This window comes from Carcharhinus amblyrhynchos, chromosome 12, assembly GCF_965287045.1.
Source record: "Carcharhinus amblyrhynchos chromosome 12, sCarAmb.v2.hapA, whole genome shotgun sequence".
NCBI lineage: Eukaryota > Metazoa > Chordata > Chondrichthyes > Carcharhiniformes > Carcharhinidae > Carcharhinus > Carcharhinus amblyrhynchos.
Genome location: NC_137335.1, coordinates 75,818,539 through 75,845,003, shown reverse-complemented (window position 1 = coordinate 75,845,003; position 26,465 = coordinate 75,818,539). Strand labels below are relative to the sequence as shown.

Sequence of the window (26,465 nt, the reverse complement as noted above, 5' to 3'; positions counted from 1 at the left end):
GATTGGAAAACGGCTAATGTTACGCCGTTGTTTAAGAAGGGTGCCAGGCAAAAGGCGGGGAATTATAGGCCGGTTAGTTTAACATCTGTGGTAGGTAAAATGTTAGAATCTGTCATTAAGGAGGAAATTGCGAGGCATCTTGAAGGGAATTGCTTGATAGAGCAGACGCAGCACGGTTTCATTAAAGGGAAGTCGTGTCTGACAAATTTACTGGAGTTCTATGAGGATGTGTCTAGGGCGGTGGATAGAGGAGAGCCGGTGGATGTGGTCTTTCTAGATTTTCAGAAAGCGTTTGACAAAGTGCCTCACAAGAGGTTATTGCAGAAGGTCGAGGGACATGGAGTTGGGGGTAGGGTGTTAGCGTGGATAGAGGATTGGTTGTCAAATAGGAGGCAGAGAGTGGGGGTCAACGGGTGCTATTCGGATTGGCGGATGGTGACTAGTGGAGTGCCCCAGGGGTCGGTGCTGGGGCCTCAGCTTTTTACCATTTATATAGATGATCTGGAGGAGGGAACCGAGTGTAGAGTGTCGAAATTTGCTGATGACACCAAGATTGGGGGAACGGCAAATTGTGCGGAGGGTGTGGAGAGTCTGCAGAAGGATCTAGATAGGCTGGGCGAATGGGCCAGGAAATGGCAAATGGAATTTAATGTTGGCAAGTGTGAGGTGGTCCACTTTGGTAGGAAAAATGGTAGGAAGGACTATTACTTACGAGGCGAAAAACTGCAGCAGGCGGCGGTGCAGAGGGACCTCGGGGTCCTTGTGCATGAGTCGCAAAAACCCAGCTTGCAGGTGCAGCAGGTGGTCAGGAAGGCGAATGGGATGCTGGCCTTCATAGCGAGGGGGATTGAATATAAAAGTAGGGAGGTCTTGCTGCAGCTGTATAGGGCATTGGTGAGGCCGCAGCTGGAGTACTGTGTGCAGTTTTGGGCGCCGCACCTGTGCAAAGATATTTTGGCCTTGGAGGGAGTGCAGAGGAGGTTTACTAGGCTGATACCGGAGTTGAGGGGGTTGAGCTATGAGGAGAGGCTGAATAAACTAGGCTTGTACTCGTTAGAGTTTAGAAGAATGAGAGGAGATCTCATTGAGACGTATAAGATGATGAATGGGATGGATAGGATAGAGGTGGAGAGACTCTTCCCGCTCAAAAAAGACAATAGGACTAGGGGGCACAGCCTCAAGATAAAAGGGGGGCGGTTTAGAACGGAGTTGAGGAGGAACTTCTTCACTCAAAGGGTGGTGAATCTCTGGAATTCTCTGCCCGTTGAAGTGGTGGAGGCTTCCTCGCTAAATATTTTTAAGACGCGGGTTGACGGGTTTTTGATAGGAGAGGGGATTAAGGGTTATGGGGAGAGGGCGGGAAAGTGGAACTGAGCAGTGACAGATCAGCCATGATCTTACTGAATGGCGGGGCAGGCTCGAAGGGCTGGATGGCCTACTCCTGCTCCTATTTCTTATGTTCTTATCTAGTATCTGTAGTGTAGAGCTTTTTTGCACCACCTCTAGTGTCTGAGTGGTAATATCTGCCAGGACAGATTAAATAGTCTGAAGCTGTTTTTTTTCTTGAAAAAAAGACTGAAGAGTGACCCAATACAAGTCTTAAGTTTATCAAAGAATTTTCGCTTCCTGATAACCAGAACAGCCAAGATAAGGTAGTCACAAATAAATCCATTCGAGAATTCAGGAGAAACTTCCTTACACAGAGAACAATTAGAACGTGGGACTTGTTACCTCAAAGCAGTTGAGGGGATAGCATCGATACGTTTAAGACAAGCCTAGGTAAGCATGAGAGGGAGAAAGTGACAGAAGGATGCACTGATTAGGGTGGATGAAGAAGGATAAGGGAAAGCTCATGTGTTGTGTAATCATTGCTGTTAGTATGTTGGTTCAAATGACCTGTTTCTATGCTGTAATACTTTGTAAGATAAAGCATTGAAGCAAGAAAATAAAAATTGAGGGGAAATATTTGTGTGGAGCCACTTCAAAGGGATTCCTGGAGGGAGAACATGCTGCTAACCATCACCTTTAGGGTCCACATGGGTTTCTCTGCCTGCATCCAGGGAGTCAATGTTGTCTTAAAATTGCTTGAAACAACATTACGCAAACATTGTTTTCCTTTTTTATTCAACTGTCTAGTTATAAACAAATTGTTTTTTTTAAAAGAACTTTCCAGAACTTTTTTGAATTCATTGATGGTGTGCTGATAAATCTTCACAACATGGCATTTACAGCAGGCTATATTCATGGCTGACATGTGCATAGCTAAGCTTTGTGGAGGATGAAGTCCTTAAAGGATGAGAAAGTAATCCATGTGGGGTTCCATGCCTCTACTATAGCTATGTTATGGTTTGCCTAGTCAGTGGTGAACCCCAGGATGTTGATGGTAGAGGGGTCCATGATGCAGGTCCTGTTGAAGAACAGGGGTGTGGTTATATCTCTGATGACATTATACTTGCTACAAAAATTACTTGCAGTCTGTCTGCTCAAACCTGGATGTCTTGTTGTGTTTGAGGTGTAAGTACAGTTAAACACTAACCATCAACTAATGATTAATCTGCTAATGATGGTTGGGATTATGATGTAGTCTTGAGGAAATCCTGTAATGATATCCTGGGACTATGATGATTAGCCTTGACAGCTGGGGTGTCAGGTGTGGTAGTTGATACTGAAATATCTAATTGGCCTATACTGCCACCTGCCCTCTCTTTGCCTGCATCGAATTCCATCTTTCTAGAATTCCATGGTATCATAATAGGTCAAATGCTGCCTTGATATCCTGGGCAATGACTGTCACACTTTTCTATAGCATTCAACTGTTATGCTCATCCCTGGATCAAGACAGTGACTCAATCTACCTCCTGGATTTTAGTTACGATAGAGCTTGAACTGAGTGTCAGCAAGCAGGTTATTAGTAGGTATCACTTGATTACACTACTGATGATTCTTCCATTGCTTTACTAATGTATAGTAAGGAATTGATAAGATGGTATTTTGGCCTATCATTTGTGAATAGGAAGAATATATTGTCAGGTAAATGCTAGTTTTCTATCTGTGCTAAAACAATTTAACCTGAGGCTTGATAGTTCTGCGTACAGGTCTCCAGTTGAAGTTTTACCAGTACCTAAAGCCTTTGACAGAGCCAATGTGGTATGTAGCTTCTGAAAGTCATGTGAAATTAATTAAATGGATCAGATGTGTATATCAATAACGATGGGCATTTGGGAGAGGCCAGGTAGAACTATCCCCTTGATACTTTTGGCTGAAAACTTGACTTTGTTGGATTGTCCACCACTGTTGACAGGATATGGCAAACTTTGGTTCTCTAGTTGGTTTTAGTTGCTTATATATCTTCTTTTGGTGTTTAGCATGCCAATAACACTATAACTTATTCATTATGTTAGTGTCTCAGTCTAATGTGCATAGTACTTTCCTGGCACATCATTGTACACTCTGCATTAAACCAGAGTTAATCTCCTGGCTTATGTTAATGGGTGAAAGAGGAATATGTTAGCCCGTTAGATTGCAGGCTGAGGTGTTTTTGGCCATGTACAAATGTCCAGCTTTTGGTTTTCTAGACCTAGACCTTTCCAATCTGATTTAGCACAGTTGTGGTGCCACAATATATGATGAAAGATCTCCTCACTACAAGACTCTGTTTTTGCACAATTGTGAAGTTGATAATCCTACCAAAACTGTTATAATCAGACAGATCTGTGACAGTTTGGTTATTTTCTGTTCTTTGCCTCAATAACTGATAATGAGTCATGTTAGCAACTGCACCTATCAGATTGATCCTCACTTATCCAGATTTGAGAGTGGAGGATTTGACTTCCTGATGGAAAGGAACACTTCAGTTTTCCAAAATATCAATTAAATAGAATCCTGTCATTAGTTGGAAATTATGGTAGTGAAAAAATAAGTCATTTGAATGTTGTTGGATACTCTAAATTTAAAATGATGAAGCTTTTCATTTCCATGAAATATTCCATTATTTCTATTTTTCAATTCAGTATTCCTTTTTATTCAATTGAATCACCTGTATATGAAAATGCACTCAAACACTAACTGTATCCTATTTAATTTTCCATTGGTCTAATTTTAGTAGCAGATGGTACTGTGCTAATTTTGTTTATTTTGTATTATAAACTACTTGGGACAAGGAACAACTTCTCAGCCCTCATATTTTGATCAATTTTGTTTGTGCAGTTTCTGCTTCTAATAAATTTTACTTATTCTTACAATAGGTATTTGGAGTAGTAGATTCCCCCAATTACTCTGGCTGTGGTATAACAAGGCCAGTCATTGCTGAACAAAAGACCAAGTGGCAACCAAATTCTACTGACCAAGCAACTGATGCAAGAAAAGGAGAACTTAGTAAAGAACTTTTGAATGACTCCGAGGTGAGTCATCTGAAGAAACATTGACAACATTTCTAGCATTTGCATGATTTCATTTATCCCAAATATTTCAAACATCAGGAGATTAGTAAAATATAAGACTCTGCCCATAAGTACATTTTATGCCAAATAAAAGCAAGTCTTGCAGTGTTGCTGAATGCTGAGCCCTTTATTCAGTAAGCAGCTAAACCGTATAGTCCAGGCTGATCTGAGGATTTGTTCCCAATGTGCTAAGTTTGCTGATATTAGTAATATTAGGCCATGTTCTTGATATCAAGACCAATTGTATGAGGAGAAGATTCATTTGCTCCTGCTTGTTGTTCACTGACCTGCTTGAGGTGTGCATGCATAGTCAATGAGGATCGGATTAGACGCACCCATATTACCAAGCTCTGCCTCACCACCACCTCTGTCTCTCAAGCTGCTTGTCCAGAATGCAGTATTACATGAGCAGCAATTTCCTCTTCAATGCCTGCCTACAACTCCATTCCCTAATCACTACTCCATCCTTCTCCCTGGCAATTGCCTGAACCTGAGCTAAACTATTCGCAAACTTGCTTCATATTTAACGCTGAGATGAGCTTCCAACCACTCATCTGGTTAAACACCAAACTGACCTCTTCCCATCTATGTAAAATCACCAAACTCTGTCCTTGCCTTAGCTCATCTGTTGCCAGAACACATCTTACATTGCCATTGTTATGTCTCGAGTTAACTATTCCAATGATTTTCTGCCTGGCTTCCCATGTTCACTGTCCATAAATTGAATTAATCCAAATCTGTGATTTTTCTTTTTCTTATTTATTCGTGTAATTTGAGTGTCACTGACAAGGCTAGCATTTATTACCATCCGAAGTTGCTCCTGAGAAGACAGAGTGAGCTGCAGCCTTCAACTGTTGCAGTCTACTTAGTGTTGGTACACTTACAATGCTGTTGGGGAGGGCATTCCAGGATTTTGATTGCTTCACTGTTGTTCAATGATGAAATGATACCAAGTCAGAATGGTGTGTGTCTTTTGAGGCATTCCCATGTGTCTGCTGCCTTTGTCCATCTAAGTTGTAGAGATTGTTGGTCTGGTGGCTGCTGTTGAAGGAGCCTTTGCAAGTTTCTGCAGTGCTTCGATTAAATAGTACATACTGCTCCCATTGTGCACCTTTGGTGGAGGAGATGAATGTTTAAGATGGATGGGATATTGATCGAGTGGGCAACTTTATCCGGATGGTTTTGAGCTTCTTGTGTTGTCTCACCCCCCGACAAATGGAGATAAAAACAGAAAATGTTGGAAATAATCAGGTCAAGTTGCATCTGTGGAAAGAGAAGCAAAATGAATGTTTCAGGTTGTAAGTGTTCTCCATTATGCTCTTGAATTGTCTTTTACTTGGACAGATTTCAGGGAGATGTGAAGTGAGGAACCTACCACTGAATTCCCAGCTTCTAACCTGCTTTTGTAACCTCAGTACTTACAAGGTTTCCCAGGATCAAAAAACACAGATGGTGGCAGCAGGTTCAGCATTGGTAATGCCAACATTTGGAGATGATAGTTAGCTTCTCTGTTATTGGAGATGGTCATTGCCTTGCACTTGTATGGCACAAATGTTACTTGTCACTTATCAGCCTGAGCCTGGATGTTGCCTCTGCCATTCTGCATGCAGGCACTGACTGCTTTAGTATCTAGTTCTGAATGAGTGTCATCTCCACTTCTGAACTTTACATCGGAGGGAAGATCATTGGTGAAGATGATTGGACATAAGAAACTACCCTAAGGAACTGCGGCTGGAATGTCTTGGGGCTGAGGTAATTGACCTGCAACAACGACGATCGTAAAACACTGATTCAGCCTCACATTGGGTATTGCAGCAGTTCTGGGCACCACAGCTTTAGGAAGGATGGGAAGGCATGAGTGAATGCAGAAAAAATTCAGGGAATGGTTCTAGGGGATCACAGTCATGTAGAAAGATTGAAGAAATTGGGGTTGTTTTGGAGAAGAGAAGTTTGAGAAGAAATTAGGGTTTTTGTTGAAGTAAGAGGGGAGGAATCTGTCCCCATTAGTAGAAGAGTTGAGAACCAGAGGCATGATTAAGGTATTTTGCAAAACAAACAATTGTGACATGAAAAATGACTGGCTAGGATTTGGAGTGCACTGCCTGAGTGTGGAGATCAGTTGAGGCTTTCAAAAGAAAATTGGATCTATATCTGAAATAGAAATATTTGCAGCGCAAATATTGGGAGAACAAGAAGATGGAGTGGGTGGGTGCTAGTGCCACAAGGTGAATTGCTCCTTCAGATGGTGAGCACAGACATGATGGACCAAATTACCACCACCTGTAGTGTAGCCATCCTTTGATTCTATGATTCCATGATCTTTTTGGTAGGTATGACCCCAACCAGTTGAGTTTTGCTAGTGCTCCTTGATGCCACGTTCTGTCAAGTGCTGCCTTCATGTCAAGGGGAGTCACTCACCTCATCTAGTATTGTTTGGGCCAAGAATATAATGGTCTTTTGAACCTAATAGCCCTGGTGGAACCCAAACTGAACATGGTGAACAGGCAAGTGCCACTTGATAGCACTCAACAACACGTTCTATTATTTTACTGATGATTGAGAGTAAACTTCTGAGACAGCAATTAAATTAATACTGCAGTGACCAAACTATACCTGGGGAATGTTTTGCATTGTCGGGTAGATACCAGTGTTGTAGCTTTATAGGAAGAATTTGGCTAGGAATGCAGCTACTATTTCAGTAAATCAATGTGATGTAAAAAGTGCCTGTAGCCTTTGCTGTACCCAGTGTTTTCAGCATCTGATATCATGAGAGTTAATCGCATTGGAAGAAAACATAACATCTATAATGCTGAAGATCTCAGGAGAAGGCTAAATGGCATATCCACTTGGCACTTATGACTGAAGACAATTACGAATGCTTCGGTCTGGTCTTTTGCACTGCTATTCTTGGCTCCCCCACCATTGAGGATGGGGATATTCGTGGAGCTTCCTCCTGTGGATAGTTGTTTAAAATTGTCTACTGACAATCCTTATTGAGCCAATGTTGAACCTTGTCTCTATGATAATGGTAGAATGAGCAATATGCAGGGCCATAAGATTGCAAATTGAGTTTGAATATAGTTCTAATGGTGGCCCATTATGCCTCAGGATGCCCAGCTTTGAACTGCTAGATCTGTTCTGAATCTATCCTGTTTAGATCGGTGCTAATGCCACATGTATGATGGAGGGTGTCCTCCTATGAAGGCAGGATTTCACACAAGGACTGTGCGGTCATTGCTTCTACCATTCATGTCTTGGGAAGGTGCATCTATGACAAATGGTTCTGTGAGGATGGAGTTAAGTTGATATTTCCCTCCTACGTGTTCTCAGCACCTACCAAGCTTCAGTCTGACAGCTATGCCCTTCAGGACTCAGCCTGCTGCTGCCTGTATCCTAACTTGCATCATATAACTTCCCTAATACCCAGACATGCTAACCTACATTGACTAACTGCCCCAGTAATAACTTTCATTCCCTCTGTGGTCTTGCCCTCCTTTCTTAATCTCCTTGAGCCTGACAGTCCTCTGAGATCTCTGTGCTCCTCCAATCCTGGCCAGTTGCTCATGTCTGATTTTAATCACTTCATGATTGACTGTCATGCCTTCAGATACAAGGATCCTAAGCTGCGAAGTTTGATCCCACCTCCCAATCTCTCTTTCCTCCTATAGAAGATTCCGTAAAACCTCTCTTTGATCAATGTTTTGGTCATTTGTCCTAATATTTTATGCAACTGTCAAATTTTGTTTGGTAATGCTCCTGTGAAACATTTTGGGAATTTTATTTTATTAAAGATGCTATAAAAATGCAAATTTTTGGTGCTTTCCACAGTCAGGCTGTTTGTCAGCAGTCACTTTTGAGGGCAATTGAGCTGTGGGCCAGAGGGCAACTGGTGTAGTGGAACCATATCCTGACATTCTGCAAGAGGGAAAGGAAGAAAATTTGACAAGGAAGCACCAAATATGGACTGGCCAGATGAAAGCAAAAGAAGATCTGGGCTCTCCCTTAAAATCAGAGTGCTTGTTTTAAACAAAACTATTCTTTGCACAGATAGTGTAACATGGGGTAGAAAAGACCACAATCAGTAAGGATAGGCAGCAATGACACTTCACGGTTATCCTGAACACCAGTGCTCGCAAGGCTGTGTCCTCAGCCCTTTGTTATACTCCTTGTACACCTATGACTGTGGCCAAATTTCCCTCCAACTCGATTTTCAAGTTTGCTGTTGACACCACCATAGGGGGTTGGATCTGAAACAATGATGAGATGGAGCTCAAGAAAGAGAGCGAGAATGTTCTGAATTGATGCAATAACAATAATCTCTTTGCTCAATGTCGCTGGTTGGCAGAAAGGAAACAGAGTAGGCACTAATAGGTGCTTTTCAAATTGGCAGGTAATAACTAGTCGGCTACCACAGGGACTGATGCTGGGACCCCAGCTATTTGCAATATATGTTAATGATTTGGATAAGGAAACAAAATGTAACATTTCAGTTTGCAGATGATACCAAGTTGTGTGGGAGGGTGAACTGTGAAGAGGATGCAGAGATCCTTCAGAATGATCTGGACAGGTTGGGTGGATGAGCAAATCAATAGCAGATGCAGTATAATTTAGATAAATCTGAGGTTATTCACTTTGGAAGCAAAAACAAGAAGGTAGATTACTATCTGAATGGCTGTAAATTGGGAGGGGAGTGTGCAGTCAGATCTGGATGTCCTTGTGCACGAGAGGGAAAATGGCATGTTGGCCTTCGTTGCGAGAGGTTTTGAGCACAGGAGCAGGCATGTGTTGCAATTATATGGGCCTTGGTGAGGCCACACCTGGAATATTGTGTGCAGTTCTGGTCTCCTTTTCTGAGGAAGGATCTTCTTGCTCTCAAGGGAGTGCAGCAAAAGTTTACCAGGCTGATTTTGGGAATGACGGGACTGATGTATGAGGAGAGATTGACAACATTAGGATTATTTTTGCTGGAGTTCAGACGAAGAGGGGGGAGGGTGGGGGGCGATCTCAGATGTAAAATTCTAACAGGACTGGATGGGATAGATGCAGGGAAGATATTCCTGATGGTGAGGGAGTCCGGAACCGGGGGTTCCCAGGTTGAGGATTTGGGGTAGACCATTTAGGATGTAGGTGAGGAGATATTTCTTCACCCAAAGAGTGTTGAACCTGTGGAAGTGACTACCACAGGAAGTAGTTGATGCCAAAACATTGAATGTATTCAAGAGGCGGTTGAATATAGCACTTAGGGTGAATGGGATTAAAGGTTATGGGGGAAAAAGCAGGAGTTGGCAATTGAGTTGGAAGATCAGCCATGATTGTGATGAATGGCGGAGCAGGATTCAAAGACCAAATGGCCTCTTTCTGCTCTTCTATGTTTCTGAGAGAGTAAAACGAAGGAGATGGTTATCGACTTCAGGAAATGCAGTGGAGGACATGCCCCTGTCTACATCAAGGGGGGTGAAGTGGAAATTGTCGAGAGCTTCAAGTTTCTAGGTGTTCAGTTCACCAACAACCTACCCTGGTCCCTCTGTGCCGTGCTATACTTAAGAAAGTCCACCCATGCTGCTGCTTTCTCAGGAAACTAAGGAAATTTGTCATGTTCACTATGACTCTAACCAACTTTTACAGATACACCATAGAAAGCATCATTTTTGGATGTATCACAGCTTGGTATGGCTCCTGTTCTGACCAAGACCACAAGACACTGCAAAGGGTTGTGAATGTAGCCTAGTCCATCACAAACCAACTTCCTATCTGTCAACACTTTGCGCTGCCTTGGAAAAGCAGTTAGCATATTCAAGGAACCCGTGCATCCCAGACATCCTCTCTCCCACTTTCTTCCATTGGGAAAAAGACACAAACGTCTGAGGTCATGTACCAGTCGACACAAGAACGGCTTCTTCCTGCTGTCATCAGACTTTTGAACGGACCTACCCTGCATTAAGTTGATCTTACTCTACACCCTAGCTATAACAGTAACACTACATTTTGCACTCTTGTTTCCTTCTCTCTGAATGGTATGTTTTGTCTGTATAGCATGTGAGAAGCAATACTTTGTATTGTATGCTAATACATGTGACAATAATAAATCAAATCAAAATGACTCATGCCACACATTCGGCATTCTTGTTTCCTTCTCTATGAATGGTATGCTTTGCCTCTGTACCGTGCAAGAAATACTTTTCATTATTTACCAATACATGTGACAATAATAAATCAAATAGAAAAAAAATTCGAAGTGTCGTAATGGTGAGCCATGCTGTTCTTTCAGGCGCTCCACATTGCAAGTTTTCAATGCTCGCGTCACTTTTCTCGAGTTGGAAGTTTTGCAACGTTGTAGTTTTGGAAGTTGGAAGTGAATTGGAACTAAAGACCTGAGTGAGCCGGCTCACCCCCCCACCACCACTATTATGAATCCCAACATAATCCAGCCCTACATGACCCCTCCCTCTCCCATCATGGCCACCCATTGGCACTGCTCCTGTCAGACTGGCAGTGCCCAGCTGGCAGCAGCCTGATGGCCACTGCTGAGCCATACCTCCGGCCACTGGGCGGCTTCAGTGGTCTCCAAGCCCCCCTTCTAAGTGTGAGCATCGAGCCAGATCTGCGCTCGTGGAGACCTGTACTAATTCTTGCCACTTTGGCACTGTGCCCAAAGGCTAAAAGATTCTGTACATTGGGTTCAAAATGGGCTATGCACATTTAAATACTATAAATATGCTAATTGGCTTTGCATCCTCTAAGCTTGGAACAGTTAATTCAATTGTTGGGGGGCTGGGAACATAGCATCAAGTTGGCACAAAGCCAACTGTATTTTTAGCATTGCAAGCTATTTTCACTGCAGTGTTCAGGCGCAGCAAGGTGGCAAAAGCGCACTCATGAAATAATTTGCTCATATGATCATGAAAAACCATAACACATAAGAACAGAAGTAGGTCACTCGGCCCATCGAGTCTGCTGCAACATTCAATTGTGACTAATTTTTTTTCATCCCCATTCTCCTGCCTTTTCCCATAACCCCTGATCCCCTTATTAATCAAGAATCTTATCTATCTCTGTCTTGAAGACATTCAATGATCTGGTCTCCACAACCTTCTGCGGCAGTGTGTCACAGATTCAGCACTCTGGCTGAAGAAAATCCTCCTCATCTCTGTTTTAAAGGATCACCCTTTTAGCCTGAGGCTATGCCTCTTGGTTCTAGTTTTTCCATCTTGTGGAAGCATTCTCTCCATGTCCACTCTATCCAGCCTCGCAGTATCCTGTAAGTTTCAATAAGATCCCCACTCATTCTTTTAAACTCCAAGTACAGACCTAGAGTCCTTAACTGTTCCTCATACAACAAGCTCTTCATTCTAGGAATCATTCTTGTGAACCTCTTCTGGCCCCTTTCCAAGGCCAGCACATCCATCCTTGGATATGGGGCCCAAACTGCTCACAATACTCCAAATGGGGTCTGACCAGAGCTTTGGGCGGCATGGTAGCACAGTGGTTAGCACTGCTGTTTCACAGCTCCAGGGTCCTGGATTCGATTCCTGGCTCGGGTCACTGTCTGTGTGGAGTTTGCACATTCTCCTTGTGTCTGCGTGGGTTTCCTCTGGGTGCTCCGGTTTCCTCCCACAGTCCACAGATGTGCGGGTTAGGTTGATGGGCCATGCTAAGAAATTGCCCCTTAGTGTCTAGGGATGCATAGGTTAGAGGGATTAGTGGGTATAATATGTAGGGATATGGGGGTAGGGCCTGGGTGGGATTGTGTTCGGTGCAGACTCGATGGGCCGAAGGGCTCTCTTGCTGCACTGTGGGGTCCTATGATTTATACTAAAAACAAAACTAACTCAAATCTATTCAATATAATACCTGTTACCTCAGTTGTATACAGGAGTGCCTTTTGCTTATTGGGTTCGAGATTATTGGTTGGTGACTTGGGTAGTCTCACAACTATGTAAAAGGCATTTCCTTAAAGTGTGTATTAGTTCAATTAAAAAATAACCCAGTTAACAAGCTTTAGTATTAAATCAGAGAAAGGTTTACTTTATTACAAAAGCTACAGCTGCAAGCTCCTTACGTAGAAGTGGTAGTTATTAACTGAAATGCAGATATAAAGTTTAAGATGCCAATAAAGAGAAAAAAAAACTTAAAGATGAGATCGCAAATCAATCCTGGATATTGCAGGCTTGTTGCTTGAATTCCTTCTTTCCAAAATGAAGGTCGGAACTTGAGATTTGGTTTAGCAGCAATAGATGAATTGGAGCTTTCTTTTGCCAGTAGACTCAAAGTAGAACAGGTCTTGGGAGTGAGTGAAGATTCCTGTTTTCACTTCAACAGCACTAGATGTTAGTGGCGTGATTTGTATGGCAGTCTGTTAGCTGTTTCTGGGAACCTTCCTTGGTGTCTCCACGTTGAGGACCTTGAAACAAAGTGCTTCTCATCAAGCTGATTTTCCCCTTGGGCAGCTTTCAGCCTTATGAAACTCAAAGATTGCTGCACCCAAACTGATGAATCATGCTTCCATATTGAGTATTGGTCATTCAGTCTTTCTGTCACCTGAAACACTAACTTTTCATTGAGGCCCTTATCATGTAATTGTCTTTCTTCTGAAAAAAGCTTAGCAAGTGGAAGGATCAGTTTTTCAGTTGTAGAACACTGAGATGAAAAGTTTGATAATGGTTTATAACGAACATAGGTGCCTAGTTGTCTGCCATGCATCTCTTGTGAACAAAGATTTTTAAAGTTTTTTTTTAAAGCAAGCATGTGCTTTTCAAATGGTTCCCTTAGAAATCTATAATAATGTAACTGCACATTCATGACAGGCAGTCATGAGTATTCCAATCATTGCAAGAAGATGTCAATCTCTGGTACAAGAGCAAAATTGAAGCAAATAGGCTAGATACTTTTGAGGGGAAACTAGACAAGCATTTGAGGGGGAAGGAAATAGATGGTTCTGATAGGTTGAGGAGAAAAGATGGGAGGATGTTTGAGTGGAGCATAAGCACTTGGGTAACTAACTAAGTTACCAACCATATCATGAACAAGCCAAATTTACATAGGTCATTTAAAGGATTTAATTCTGAGTTAATGGACTTGTTACAATTATAATTTTTTGCCTTCAAAATTGTGTTTACATAATTCCTTTCTTGACCCCAGAGCATCCCAAAGTACATTATTTTTGAAATGTAATCACTTTTGTAACACAAGTGTGGCAATATTTTGCACGTGGCAAACTACAAACAACAATGTGTTAATGGTCAGATACATCGCTTTCAGTAATGTTGATTAAGGGATAGATATTGACTGGGAAGCCAGGGTATCTCCCATTTTTGAAGTAGTGCCATGAGATCTTTTATTTCCACTGAGAGCTTGGTATCAACTTTCGGCTTTGACAAAGGGTCATCTGGACTCAACGTCAGCTCTTTTCTCTCCTCACAGATGCTGCCAGACCTGCTGAGACTTACCAGCGTTTTCTCTTTTGGTTTCCAATTCCAGTATCCACAGTAATTTGCTTTCATCCTTGTATCAGCCTTGGCTTGGTGTTGGAGCATTGGCCTCTAAGCAGGATTGCTAATTCTAATTGGATGCATTTCTGAAGATTTCATCATGTGACATTGCTCACAGTGTGGAAATGCAGTTTGAATGCTTGTAGTTGGCTGACATTACTCTCCATGAACTTAAAATAAACGTATTTATTTGCTGGCAGAGATGGAATTGCTATTTTTGTTTTGGAAAATTTCACGAATACCACCATGAATAGTTCTCCAGCACTCTCAGGAGGTGTGTTCTCTGATTCTCCAAACACTCTTAGAGATGTGCCCTCTGATATCATTCATGCCGGTTGTCTAATTCTTGGCTTAACAGTTGGTTCAGTGTTCAAATTGAATCAGCTGTGATGGGTAGCTGCTGGTGCCCACTTGGAGGGTGGCTAGAGGCTATTCTGACAATTAATGTTGTCACTCTTGAGATTGCTGTGCTAATTTTTCGAAAAACTTAATGCAACCTCAAAGAAGATGCTTACATAAAAGATGTGGATTCCCACTGGATAATTTTCAATTTGTTGACCAAGGCCAAAGGACTTACTAAGAACAACAGCAGGACTATGAAGAAAGAGCAAGGAAATCAGACTAAATTGCTCATTCTTTCAAAGTCTTTGAATTGACATGATGTGTTGAATGATGAGCTAGAACTATAGAAAAGTTATGGCACAGAGAGAGGCCATGTAGTTCATTGTCTCTGCCAATGGAAAAATAAGCTGCCCATTCTGTGCTGAAGAATTTCAGTACATTGATATAAAAGTATTCTTAATTGGCCACAATTTTCTTAGTTTCTCTGTAAAAGTTGGACTGTAGGATGAGGTGGTTGTATAATGCTCCTTACCATTTATTTGAGGTTTTGGGTCTCATTTCATAAATTTTATCCATTTAAATTACTTGTCGCATCCAATTATTAAATATGACAATCAATAATTATAAGTTAATGAGCACATTTTAAATAAGCTGTCAGCTTGTTTTATGGGGGGAAAATTAATTAACTCGGCTGAAATAATGACATTCTCTTCGTAAACAGCACTGACAGTGGAATAAAGAGTTATGCATCTCGAGCGATGTTAGGTCAGCAGTGGAAATAGTGATGATATACTGTATGAAAATCTTGTCTCTAATGCATGTTCAGAAGTTGACAAAATGCTGTCACGTGTGCAAAACCTGTTTCTTGTGCAAAGTTCTGCAGGCATATCAAAGTTATCCTTTTGGATACTTCCCTACCCTTTTTGAAAGTGCTATACACAATTGCATTTAATTTTAACCCTGGGCTAATTGCAGCCATATTTATTATTGCTGTTTGTCTTTTTTCCATTTTCATTAATCACATTCCAAATGTTCAGTTTTGTTCATTGTATCCTGTGCATTAACGTACTTGCAATTTAGTGTCTGTACCCCTGGTTTGGCAGGCAATCTTTCCTTTTTATACTTTCTCACTTTTTTCCTTGCAGTCATGTAATATTTAATTTCCTTCAACTTTTCTATTGTATATTCAGTTTATTTTTCTTAAGCTATCACCTCAACTCTTATCCTCTCTTAGTCCAGGCTCTATTCACCAGAGTTCTATCCCATGGTACAACTGAGATCAATGCTCCGAAAATCCAAATGTTTCCTACCCATGCTGCAAGCCATACTTGTATTTATCTTTCTAATCTGGTAGTTCCCATAATAACTCCTTAATATACCTCCCTACTTCAGGAAATCACTTCTCTGAGATTAAAACCTGTTCTCCACAAGTCATTCATTTTGAAATGACATCTTCCAGCTAATTCCCCAAGAGCTTTTGGACCTGCTCTGTTAGGTCGTCTTAACTCTGGCACCTAGGAAGAACCCCATCACTTGAACTCCCTTTTATGTTTACAAATACTTGCTGTTGAATCTCCCATTATTTTGTCTCAACTTTTCTATCTCTCTTAGTAAATACATCCCATGATACAGTGGTTATCTCATGATTGCTTTACAAAGTTGTTGTACTTGTCTGTTACATGTTTTTCAAACTGTGTATTTATCAGCGAGTTTCAGACTGTATTAGTTTCATTAGCTGCCTCTATCTGTCTTTCTCAATCTCTCTCTCTCCCTGGAAGATATTCACCCATTCTTTTTGCCCTTCTATTGTTCCAAAAGGTGTTATTGAATTTGCTGCCATAACCCTATCCTGGTTACTGATCTCTCCAGTCATGGAGGCAGTTTCTAATTTACTCGATTAGAATTCCAAAGCTTGCAAATTAACTCGGGCTCACTAGCCCAATGTGTTACATGTTGTACAATTAGGAGTAGTCTTGTGGATTCTACTTTAGTCCCTCAGTCCTTATTTTTGCCAACTTTCTAAACTTCTCATTCCCTGAAGCTGTTGAATATTTTTAAGTTTCTGCACGTGATTTAAAATATCCAGTGTCAGCAGGTTTTACAAGCTTAATTGTCACAATTAAGCCAATTCTATCCAAAACCCCACAAACAAGAATCTTCAGCAATCAGAGGCAAGAACCATGGCTTTTTTTTCTTCCCTTGCTTGGCCAATCATAGGAAGGTTTGACTTTGAAGTTCCTTGCACCATCCAGGTTGAGACTAAAGAGGATCTCAAGAGTTGGAACCCAGGACCTTATCTGTGTGGTTGAAGTACTTTCTCAATCAACTGAGCTTTGGGGCAACTATCATTTAAATACTCAGGAATCTCATGTTCTTTATTTTAGTTGCATTGTTAGTCAACCCTTTACTATATTATAACACCTATGACTGCGTGGCCAAATACTGCTCCACTCCATTTTCAAATTTGCTCATGGCACCTCTGAGTGGGTCGGATTGCTAGCATTGATGAGAAGTAGTACAGGAAGGAGGTAAAGAATCTAGTGAAATGGTGCTGTGACACTGATCTCTCCCTCAATGTCAGTAAAACGAAGGAGATAGTCATCAACTTCAGCAAGCGTAGTGGAGGACATGCCCCTGTCTACATCAAAGGTGATGAAATGGAGATGGTTAAGAGCGTCAAGTTTCTAGATTTTCAGATCACCAACAATTGGTCCTGGCCCCTCCATGCTGACGCTATAGTTAAGAAAGCCTACCAATGCCTCTACCTTAGGAGACTAAAGAAATTTAACATGTCTGCTACGACTCTCACTACTTTTTACAGATGCATGCTTTCTGGATACATCACAGCTTGGCATGGCTCCTGCTCTGACCGAGACAGCAAGAAACTACAAAGAGTTATGAATGTAGCCCAGTCCATCATGCAAACTAGACTCCCATCCTTTGTCTCAGTCTACATTTCCTGCTGCCTCAGGAAAGCAGCCAGTATAATCAAGGACCCCACACATACTCTCTTCCACCACTACCTTTCGGGGAAAAAGATACAAAAGTCTGAGATCATGTAACAACAGACTCGAGAAAGCTTGCTTAAAGTTTTTTAAAGTTTATTTATTAGTCACAAGTGAGGTTTACATTAACACTGCAGTGAAGTTACTGTGAAATTCCTTTAATCACCACATTCCGGTGCCTGTTCGGGTCAGTACACTTAACCAGCATGTCTTTCAGACTGTGGGAGGAAACCGGAACATCCGGAGGAAACCCATGCAGACACGGGGAGAACGTGCAAACTCCACACAGCGACCCAAGCCGGGAATCAAACCCAGATCCCTGGCACTGAGACAGCAGTGCTAACCACTGTGCTACCTGCCCACCATGTTTCTCTGCTGCCGTCCAATTTTTGAACAGTCCTATCACACATTAAACTGATCTTACTCCTCACCCTATCAGTAACTGCAACACTATAGTCTGTACCTTATCCTTGCCTTTTGCTCTATGTACTCTATGGCATGTTTTGTCTGTATGGCTTGCAAGAAACAATACTTTTCACTGTATCCCAATGCATGTGACAATAGTAAATCAATTCAATTCAAGTTTTACTGTGACCCCTGTTAGCTGCTGGCTTGATGACTAATGCCAAATTTTGAACCATAACTTCCAAAAAGAATAGAGCTATTATGAACCTCTTTTTGTTCATGACGTCCTTTCAAATTTGCACTATTTATACCCGGAAATAAAATTATTTTTATCAAAGGCAGAAGTATGTTATGCATGCTTTGACTTAAGTAATATCACACTTCTTTGACTTCAATCATTGTAGAGCATTTTAACTTTATCATGTCGTGCAGAGCAAGTAGAATCCATAAAAATGGCTTAGTGAGAAACATTTCCTAGCAAGTTCTCTTTGCAACTTGCAGAAATTTCTTTTGATGATTTTTATTCAATGATGATATGTGTTGATAATGTAGCCTGCATTAATTAAAAATCTTATCTATGAAATACTGTTCATGAATGGTACAACATAGTTATAAACTACAATCAATGTACCGTATGAATTGAATAGCAGCCCTTACCCAGTTGTGTTTTTGCTGCCTGCGGTTAATTTTTCCAATTGCAAGTATTCCATGTGGACACACAAGTCTTTTTATTCAAACTTCTCTTACGTGCTTACTTGATCATTTCCCAGAGCTTGCTTAATTTTGCGCATGTTAGCTCCTTGCAAAGGCTGCTAATATTTATTTTGCAATTCCCCCTTTCTAAATTCATACTTATAAGTATTTAAAGTAGTGGGCTCTGATAAAAGGACATCAGCCAGAAATGTTAATCCTAGCTTCCTCACTCCACAGATGCCATCTGACCACGTTGACTTTTTACTTAACATATAAAAATAGAAAATGTGATGCTGTGGCACAGTTCTTTATTCGTGCATGTTGTGCAGATGCTCTTTTTTGGAATTAACAAACACCTTCTGTTGACTTTCATTTGTGCATTTTAAGTATCAAAAGAAAAAATAGGTTCATTATTATGTATCAATTAAATAAAACCTCAAAACATTAAAGCTTTTTAGAATAATTTTAATGTTTAGCACTCCCTGTCAATACATTCATAAGAAACTTCTGTACCAGAGGGTAGTGAGAATGTGGGACTTGCTATCATGGGGATATGTATTTATTTCATGAGATGCTAGGTCTGCTTTTATTGCCCATCCCAAATTGCTCTTGCGAAGGTGGTGGTGAGCCGCTTCCTTGAACCATTGCAAAGCATATAGTGCAAATACACCCACATCTTGTGGGGAAAAATAAAATAAAAAACAGTTGAAGCAAATAGTATATGTACATTTAAGGGGAAGCTACATAAGCATATGAAGAAGAATGGAATAGAAATCTATGTTGCGTTAAATGAGAAACAATGGGAAGAGACTTCAGTGCCAGCTTTGACTTGTTGGTCTGCATGGCCTGCCTCAGTGTTTTACTATGTTACAAAAATGGTCAATTATGGTAAGTACATCAGGTTTGAAGAATGTATTTGTATTCTAAAACAACAAAAAATGATTGTGATTCCATTCAAATTATGTTTGAAGTGTCATTCTGCATAATCCATTTGTATGTTGTTCAACCCTAATTTGATTTCAATTGCCATATTAATCTCCTACGCTTTGGTATCTAAGAATGGAAGAACTACAAATACTAACATATAACATTATAACTTGTGAGAAGAGTTTATGTAGTTTAACATTTTAACATTGTATACTGTTTGTTCACGAGGTCTTTAGCAGCTGACATGAACAATTAGATGGTAAGTAAGTTGCCTAGTAGTAGATTAATTTGAACATTGTTGAGAAGAGAAACGTATTGCCAAAGCTTTTCATTTTGCACTCATCAGGACAAACGCAAAAATGCTAAACTTCAAAAGATCATAATTTATAATACAAGGGGAAGGGGTACTGATTGGTTGGCAAGCCAACTCTCGCTCAGGCATTGTTATGGATAAAGTAACAGAGAACTATAGCGGGCAGCACAGTAGCATGGTGGTTAGCACTGCTGCTTCACAGGGCCAGGAACCTGGGTTCAGTTCTGGCCTCAGGTCACTGTCTGTGTGGAGTTTGCACATTCTCCTGTGTCAGCGTGGGTTTCCTCCGGGTGCTCTGGTTTCCTTCCACAATTCAAAGATGTCTGGTTAGGTTGATTGGCCGTGCTAAATTGTCCCTTATTGTTGGGGAATTAACAAGGGTAAATATAAGGGGTTAAGAACATAAGAACTAGGAGCAGGAGTAGGCTATCTGGCCCCACGAGGCTGCTCCGCCATTCAATAAGATCATGGCTGATCTTTTCACAGACTCAGCTCCACTTACCTGCCCCCTCATCATAACCCTTAAATCCTTTACTGTTCAAAAATGTAGTATCCTTCCCTTAAAAAGATTCAATGAGGTAGCCTCAACTGCTTCACTGGACAGGGAATTCCACAGATTCACAACCCTTTGTGTGAAAATGTTCTTCCTCAACTCAGTCTTAAATATGCTTCCCCTTATTTTGAGGCCATGCCCCCTAGTTCTAGTTTCAGCTGCCAGTGGAAACAACTTCCCTGCTTCCTTCTTATCTATTCCCTTCATAATCTTACATGTTTCTGTAAGATCTCCCCTCATTTTTCTGAATTCCAATGATATAGGCCCAGTCTACTCAGTCTCTCCTCGTAAGCCAACCCTCTCAACTCCGGAATCAACCTAGTGAATCTCCTGTGCACCCCCTCCAGTGCCAGTATATCCTTAAGTAAGGATATCAAAACTGTACACAATACTCCAGGTGTGGTCTCACCAGCACCCTGTACAACTGCAACACAACCTTGCTGTTTTTAAACTCCATCCCTCTTCGGTATTCACGCAGGGAGACGTAAATGTAGTTGTGGAGAACACCTGCAGAAAATGCAGATGTATGGGATTGAGGGTGATTTAGTTAATTGGATCAGGAATTGGCTAGCTGATAGAAGACAGAGGGTGGTGGTTGATGGCAAGTATTCGTCATGGAGTTCGGTTACAAGTGGTGTGCCTCAGGGATCTGTTTTGGGGCCACTGCTGTTTGTAATTTTTATAAATGATCTGGATGAGGGTATAGAAGGATGGATTAGTAAATTTGCTGATGACACCAAAGTCGGAGGAGTGGTAGATAGTGAAGAGGGGTGTCATAGTTTACAGAGAGACTTGGACAAGTTGCAGAGCTGGGCCGAGAGGTGGCAAATGGAGTTTAATGCGGAAAAGTGTGAGGTAATTTCACTTTGGCAGGAATAACAAATGTGTAGAGTATAGGACTAACGGTAGGACTCTGAATAGTGTTGACGAACTGAGGGATCTAGGTGTATATGTGCATAGATCCCTGAAAGTTGGAAATCAAGTCAATAAGGTTGTTAGGAAGGCATACGGTGTCTTGGCGTTTATTGGTAGGGGGATTGAATTTCGGAGCCGCAACGTCATGTTGCAACTGTACAAAACTCTGGTGCGGCTGCACTTGGAGTATTGTGTACAATTCTGGTCCCCACATTATGGGAAAGATGTGGAGGCATTGGAGAGGGTGCAGAGGAGGTTTACCAGGATGTTGCCTGGTATGGAGGGAAGGTCCTATGAAGAGAGGCTGAGGGATTTGAGGTTGTTTTCGTTAGAAAGAAGGCAGCTAAGAGGAGACCTTATGGAAACGTACATGATTAGAGGTTTAGATAGGGTGGACAGTGATAGCCTTTTTCCTCGGATGGAGAAAGCTAGCACGAGGGGACATAGCTTTAAATTAAGGGGTGGTAGTTATAGGACGGATGTCAGAGGTAGGTTCTTTACGCAGAGGGTGGTAAGGGTATGGAATGCCCTACCTGCTGCAGTTGTAGATGCGCCAAGTTTGGGGGCGTTTAAGAGGTCCGTGGATAGGTTTATGGATGGAAAGGAAATGGTTTAGGTTAGAGGGTCATTGCTTTTTTCTTAATTGGACGGCGCAACATCAAGGGCCGAAGGGCCTGTTCTGCACAGTAATGTTCTATGTTTTCTAGCAATGAAGAACAAAATTCCGTTTCCTGCCTTAATTACCTGCTGCACCTGCAAATCAACTCCTTGAGATTCCTGCATAAGAACATCCAGGCCCCTTGCACAGCAGCATGCTGCAATTTTTTTACCACTTAAATAATAGTCCAGGGTTACATGATTATCGCCTGGGTGAGAAACTTTGGTCAATGCAGATTCGATGGGCCAAATGGCCTCCTTTTCACTGTAGGGATTCTTTGATTCTATAGGTTCCTGAAGCTCCCTGATAATTCACAAAAAATGCAAGGCTTGAACAAATTACTTTATTGCAGACAGCAGGTCCCTGTACATCAATATAAGTTGTTTCTAGCAAGCGTAAATGAGCCGAGTTACAAACTTTGACAAAGGATCTTCTGGACTTGAAATGTCAGCCTTTTCTCTCCTTACAGATGCTGCCAGACCTGCTGAGGTTTTCCAGCATTTTCTTTTTTGGTTAGTTACAAACTTGACTGACTATCTTCAATTGGTTGTTAGTGAAGTTATTGAAGCACTCAAAATTGTTCCCCATAATTTCTTAATGTAAATACCTTGTCCAAAGTCAAATCAGCACACTTTCTTCAGGTCTTTCTCTCCAGCAATATTAGATCATTTTTAATAGTGTTTATTAATCTAAGTGTAATCTACACCATACCACTCTGGAATAACAGTGTAAAGGCTACTTTTGTTAGCAAAGATTCTTGATCATGTTTGTATTGTATGGTACTTCCCAACAGAGGGCACTGTGAACTTTAGGAAGGTTTGAATAAACAATTTTTTTTGCAGATCTTGCAGGATTATCAGGAGGAAATTGTGTATGTGATTAGGGTCCAATTGCTATTGCTGATTTCAGACATATATTTTGGCAGAGAACTTGAATGTAAATTTTTCAAGTTTTACTTTGCATACTTTTCCACTCCTGCCAAATATTGCCTGTACATTTGAAGATTGCACTGCAGACCATTTCTCATTTGTGTTTCTCTTGATTCACAAGCTCCATTTCGATAGGTTTATTTCAAAAGGAAACATTTTCAATTTCAATTACCAACTATTAAAGTAGAGAATTGGTGAATTAATGTTCTATTTTTGTTTTCCTAATTCATGGGATGTGAATGTCACTGGCTGGACCAGTATTTATTGTCCATCCTTAATTACCTTTTAGCTGAGGCTTGCTAGGTCTTTTCACAGGGCAGTTAAGTTAGTTGCATTGCTGTGGATCTGAAGTCACATGTAGGGCAGACTAGGTGAGGACAGCAGATTTCCTTCCCCAAGGGCACTAATAAACCAACTGGGCTTTTGCGATAATCAACAATGGTTTCATGGTCATCATTAGACTTTTAATTTCAGATTTTTTTCTTTTTATTCAAATTTTACCATCTGTCAGGTTGGGATTCAAACCTGGGTCCTTGGGGCATCACAGGTAACTGGATAGAACTTTTAAAAATGGAATACTGATTTCCTCAATTGAGTAATAGATCCATTTCTTTCAGAAAGAGAATATATACCATATGTTTTATTCCTTGAGGTTTTCTGTTTTACTGTGCAGTCTCGTATCTCTGAAATGTTTCAGCTGTAAAATAAGTAAGTAAACTCATAGTCCCAGATGACCTTTGAGGGTGAGAGGTGGTGGTTTAACTTGAAGATGACCTCACCTCAGGCAAGGGGCAAGATTGAGAAGGCAGGTCTTCATGAATAACCTCAGCTGGTACGGAAATTGAGCACATGCTGTTGACATCGCTCTGCATCATTAATCAGCTTTCTAGCCAACTGAGCTAAACCAACCTTTTGATTTTGGCATTAGGGTGAGCACATGTATGCTTCAATTGATCCACTAGGATGCTTAAATTTCATTTATTTATTAGTGTCGCAAGTAGGCTTGCGTTAGTGCTGCAATGAAGTTACTGTAAAAATCCTCTAGTTGCCACGCTCTGGCGCCTCTTCGGGTGCACTGAGGGAGAATTAGCATGGCTAATGCAACTAACAAGTACATCTTTCGGACTGTGGGAGGAAACTGGAGCACCCAGAGGAAAAACCCATGCTACAGATCTCAGTCTCAAGATTTCAGAGAGGGAAAGGGCTACTTCCCTTGCAGCTTCTAAGAAGCAACTGACTTGAATATTATGTGTAAGCCTAGCTCTACCCAGTCACATTTATTCCCTGTTAGTTATCCTAATCAAGCCCTAGTCTGCATAATCCCAGGGGAACACTAAAAACAGCAGAACAACGTTAGTTCAGATTTAAACAAGCATTTTCACAATTGCTGCTGTAGGAGCAATACAGGATGTTGGTTATGGATTTGGTGGCATTGGTTAGAAGAGACAGTTAAAAATAATCCTGCATAAGATACATGTCTCAAATACATTTTGTAAAGGCACAGTATTGTCACACCTGTAACTGGGCAATATTAAAATAACCGTGAAGTAATCACAGGATTGCGACATGGGTGCAGGGGTTTTTCACTCTTCCTGCAAACCAACAGTCGATTCCTCTCCAAGCATGCAGCTGATCCCAATGGCTGGACATCTATTTCCAGTATTCCTTGTTTTTGTTTCAGGATTTTGCTTATTTAAGTAAAATAGTATCTGAATTGGAGGTAATGTGCCATGATGTTGCTTATTTCCTCCATCAGATGTTGGAAGAGAAAAAGATGGCATAGTAAAATTTGAGTTGTGTGTTCCGTCATGCATGCCGTTGTCAGTGCACGTGAGATGCACTAAGGAATGTCAAACACAAAGTTTAAAGTTTATTTATTAGTGTCACAAGTAGGCTTGACAATCTACAATGGCTACAATGAAGTTACTGTGAAAATCCCCCAGTCACCACACTCCAGCGCCTCTTCGGATACACAGAGGGAGAATTTAGCATGGCCAATGCCATGTCTTTTGGACTGCGGGAGGAAACTGGAGCACCCAGACAAAACCCACGCAGACGTAGGGAGAACGTGCAAACTCCACACAAGCAGTCACCCGTGGCTGGAATTAAACCCAAGTCCCTGGCATTGTGAGGCAGCAGTGCTAACCACTGTGCCACCGTGGTTCAAATCATTCAAATTGAGTACTGGGCCCCAAATGGCTTGGAGCTTCTTCCAGTTGATTGAGTATTCCACCACTTTCTTAAGTTGAGCGTGATAAATGGCGAAGAGACTTTGAAAAGTCAGAAAATAAGCTGCTGGTTGTAGAGTACCTAGCCTCAGCCCTGCTTTTGTAATCATGTTAATATATCTCAAGCTTCTAGTCAGCAGTGGTCCTTCAGTTTTGATGATGGAATTTTGGTGATGGTGATGCTGCTGAAGGATGTGAGTGGGGTGGCTGGCTATTTCCTGGCACAGACATTACCAACCAATTTTCAGCCCTGAGTAAACTTGATCAGGTTCTTGTAACTTGGTAGGTATTGCTGACTATTGTTGATCATGTTTCGTTTGTTGTTTTCTTATGGTGCCAATAGTTCCTTATTTACAGCTTTTCTAACTATTTTAACATAAATGATCCTTTTGCTCCTTACCTCTTGTGTTCATATAAATTAGAGATTTGATCCAGCACTTTGCAAATATTTAACCTACTAGCTGTGCTGTGATTGTAACGTGTGGTGGCTAGAAGAATTATATACATCTTCTGTGATGTAGCTTGATAGTTTCCTGGTTTTTGGAGCATAATGGTGACCTTTGTGTTAACTGGTGTGTGCCTTTGATGCTAAACTTGCAGACTGTCAGAATGTAGATAATTGTAGATTTCTGTGAATTCTACAGATGAATTTTGAAGGCAAAAAACAACAGTGTTTCAGATTCTCTGGTTGATCTTTGTTGCTTTCATTCAGTTATAAATATAAGAATTATTTTGCATCTGTGACAAAATCTAATGGACTCAAAACACGGGGCAATAGCAATTATATCCACAGCTGCTACTGATCAATATAATTGAAATAAATAAAGCCCATAGATGTCTACAATTTTATGAAGTATTCCCTGTTTCTTGGAGTTGATACTGGATTCATAATCATGTTGATTTACTGTGAAGATGTGCTGCAGGAATTTAAACGTGGCTGTTGCTTGATAGGAATTCATTCCACCATGCATCATTCAGTTGGAAGATATATTTTTAATAAGTTATTCATTTGCTAATACTGTTATGACCTTTACTGAAGATTACAAATTGCATTTTCATTAGGCATGAATATTGGAAAAGGGAATTCCTACAAATGATGCACAGTGAAGACTGTTCTCTGGAGCCAAGTGGAATTATTTCCCATTGCCGAGAACATTATCTTTGAGCAAAGGCAGTGACCAAATTATTTTACCAGACTTTTTTACTGTCTGGTACTTGGGGCAGCATGGTGGCACCATAGTTAGCACTGCTACCTCTCAGCTCCAGGGACTCGGATTCAATTCCCGGCTTGGGCCACTGTCGGTGTGGAGTTTGCACGTTCTCCATGTGTCTGTGTGGGTTTCCTCTGGGCACTCTGGTTTCCTTCCATAGTGCAAAGATATGCTGGTTAGGTGGATTGGCCATACTAAATTGTGTCAGGGGGATTAGTTAGGGTAAATGCATAGGGTCATTTGGATAAGGCCTGGGTGGGATTGTGGTTGGTGCCGAATGGCCTCCTTTCGGCACTGTAGGATTCTGACTGTCAACATTTGTATTCCTAATTGTTTGTTAAAAGCTAGTTTGTCAAAAG

At 41.2% G+C, this 26,465-nt stretch overlaps 1 protein-coding gene across 10 annotated transcripts in view; it reads left to right on the top strand.

Moving 5' to 3' along the window:
- The window catches only part of cep170aa (centrosomal protein 170Aa), a 132,621-nt gene that overhangs the window by 66,163 nt on the left and 39,993 nt on the right, over positions 1-26,465 (top strand). For 9 of the 10 annotated variants that reach the window (XM_080200749.1, XM_080200750.1, XM_080200746.1 and 6 more), the window contains one exon: positions 4,245-4,400. The exons of the other annotated variant lie outside the window; for it this stretch is intronic. In XM_080200749.1, the coding sequence (XP_080056875.1) occupies positions 4,245-4,400 (156 nt within the window). The remainder of the gene's footprint in view (positions 1-4,244; positions 4,401-26,465) is intronic. 10 annotated transcript variants of the gene reach the window in all.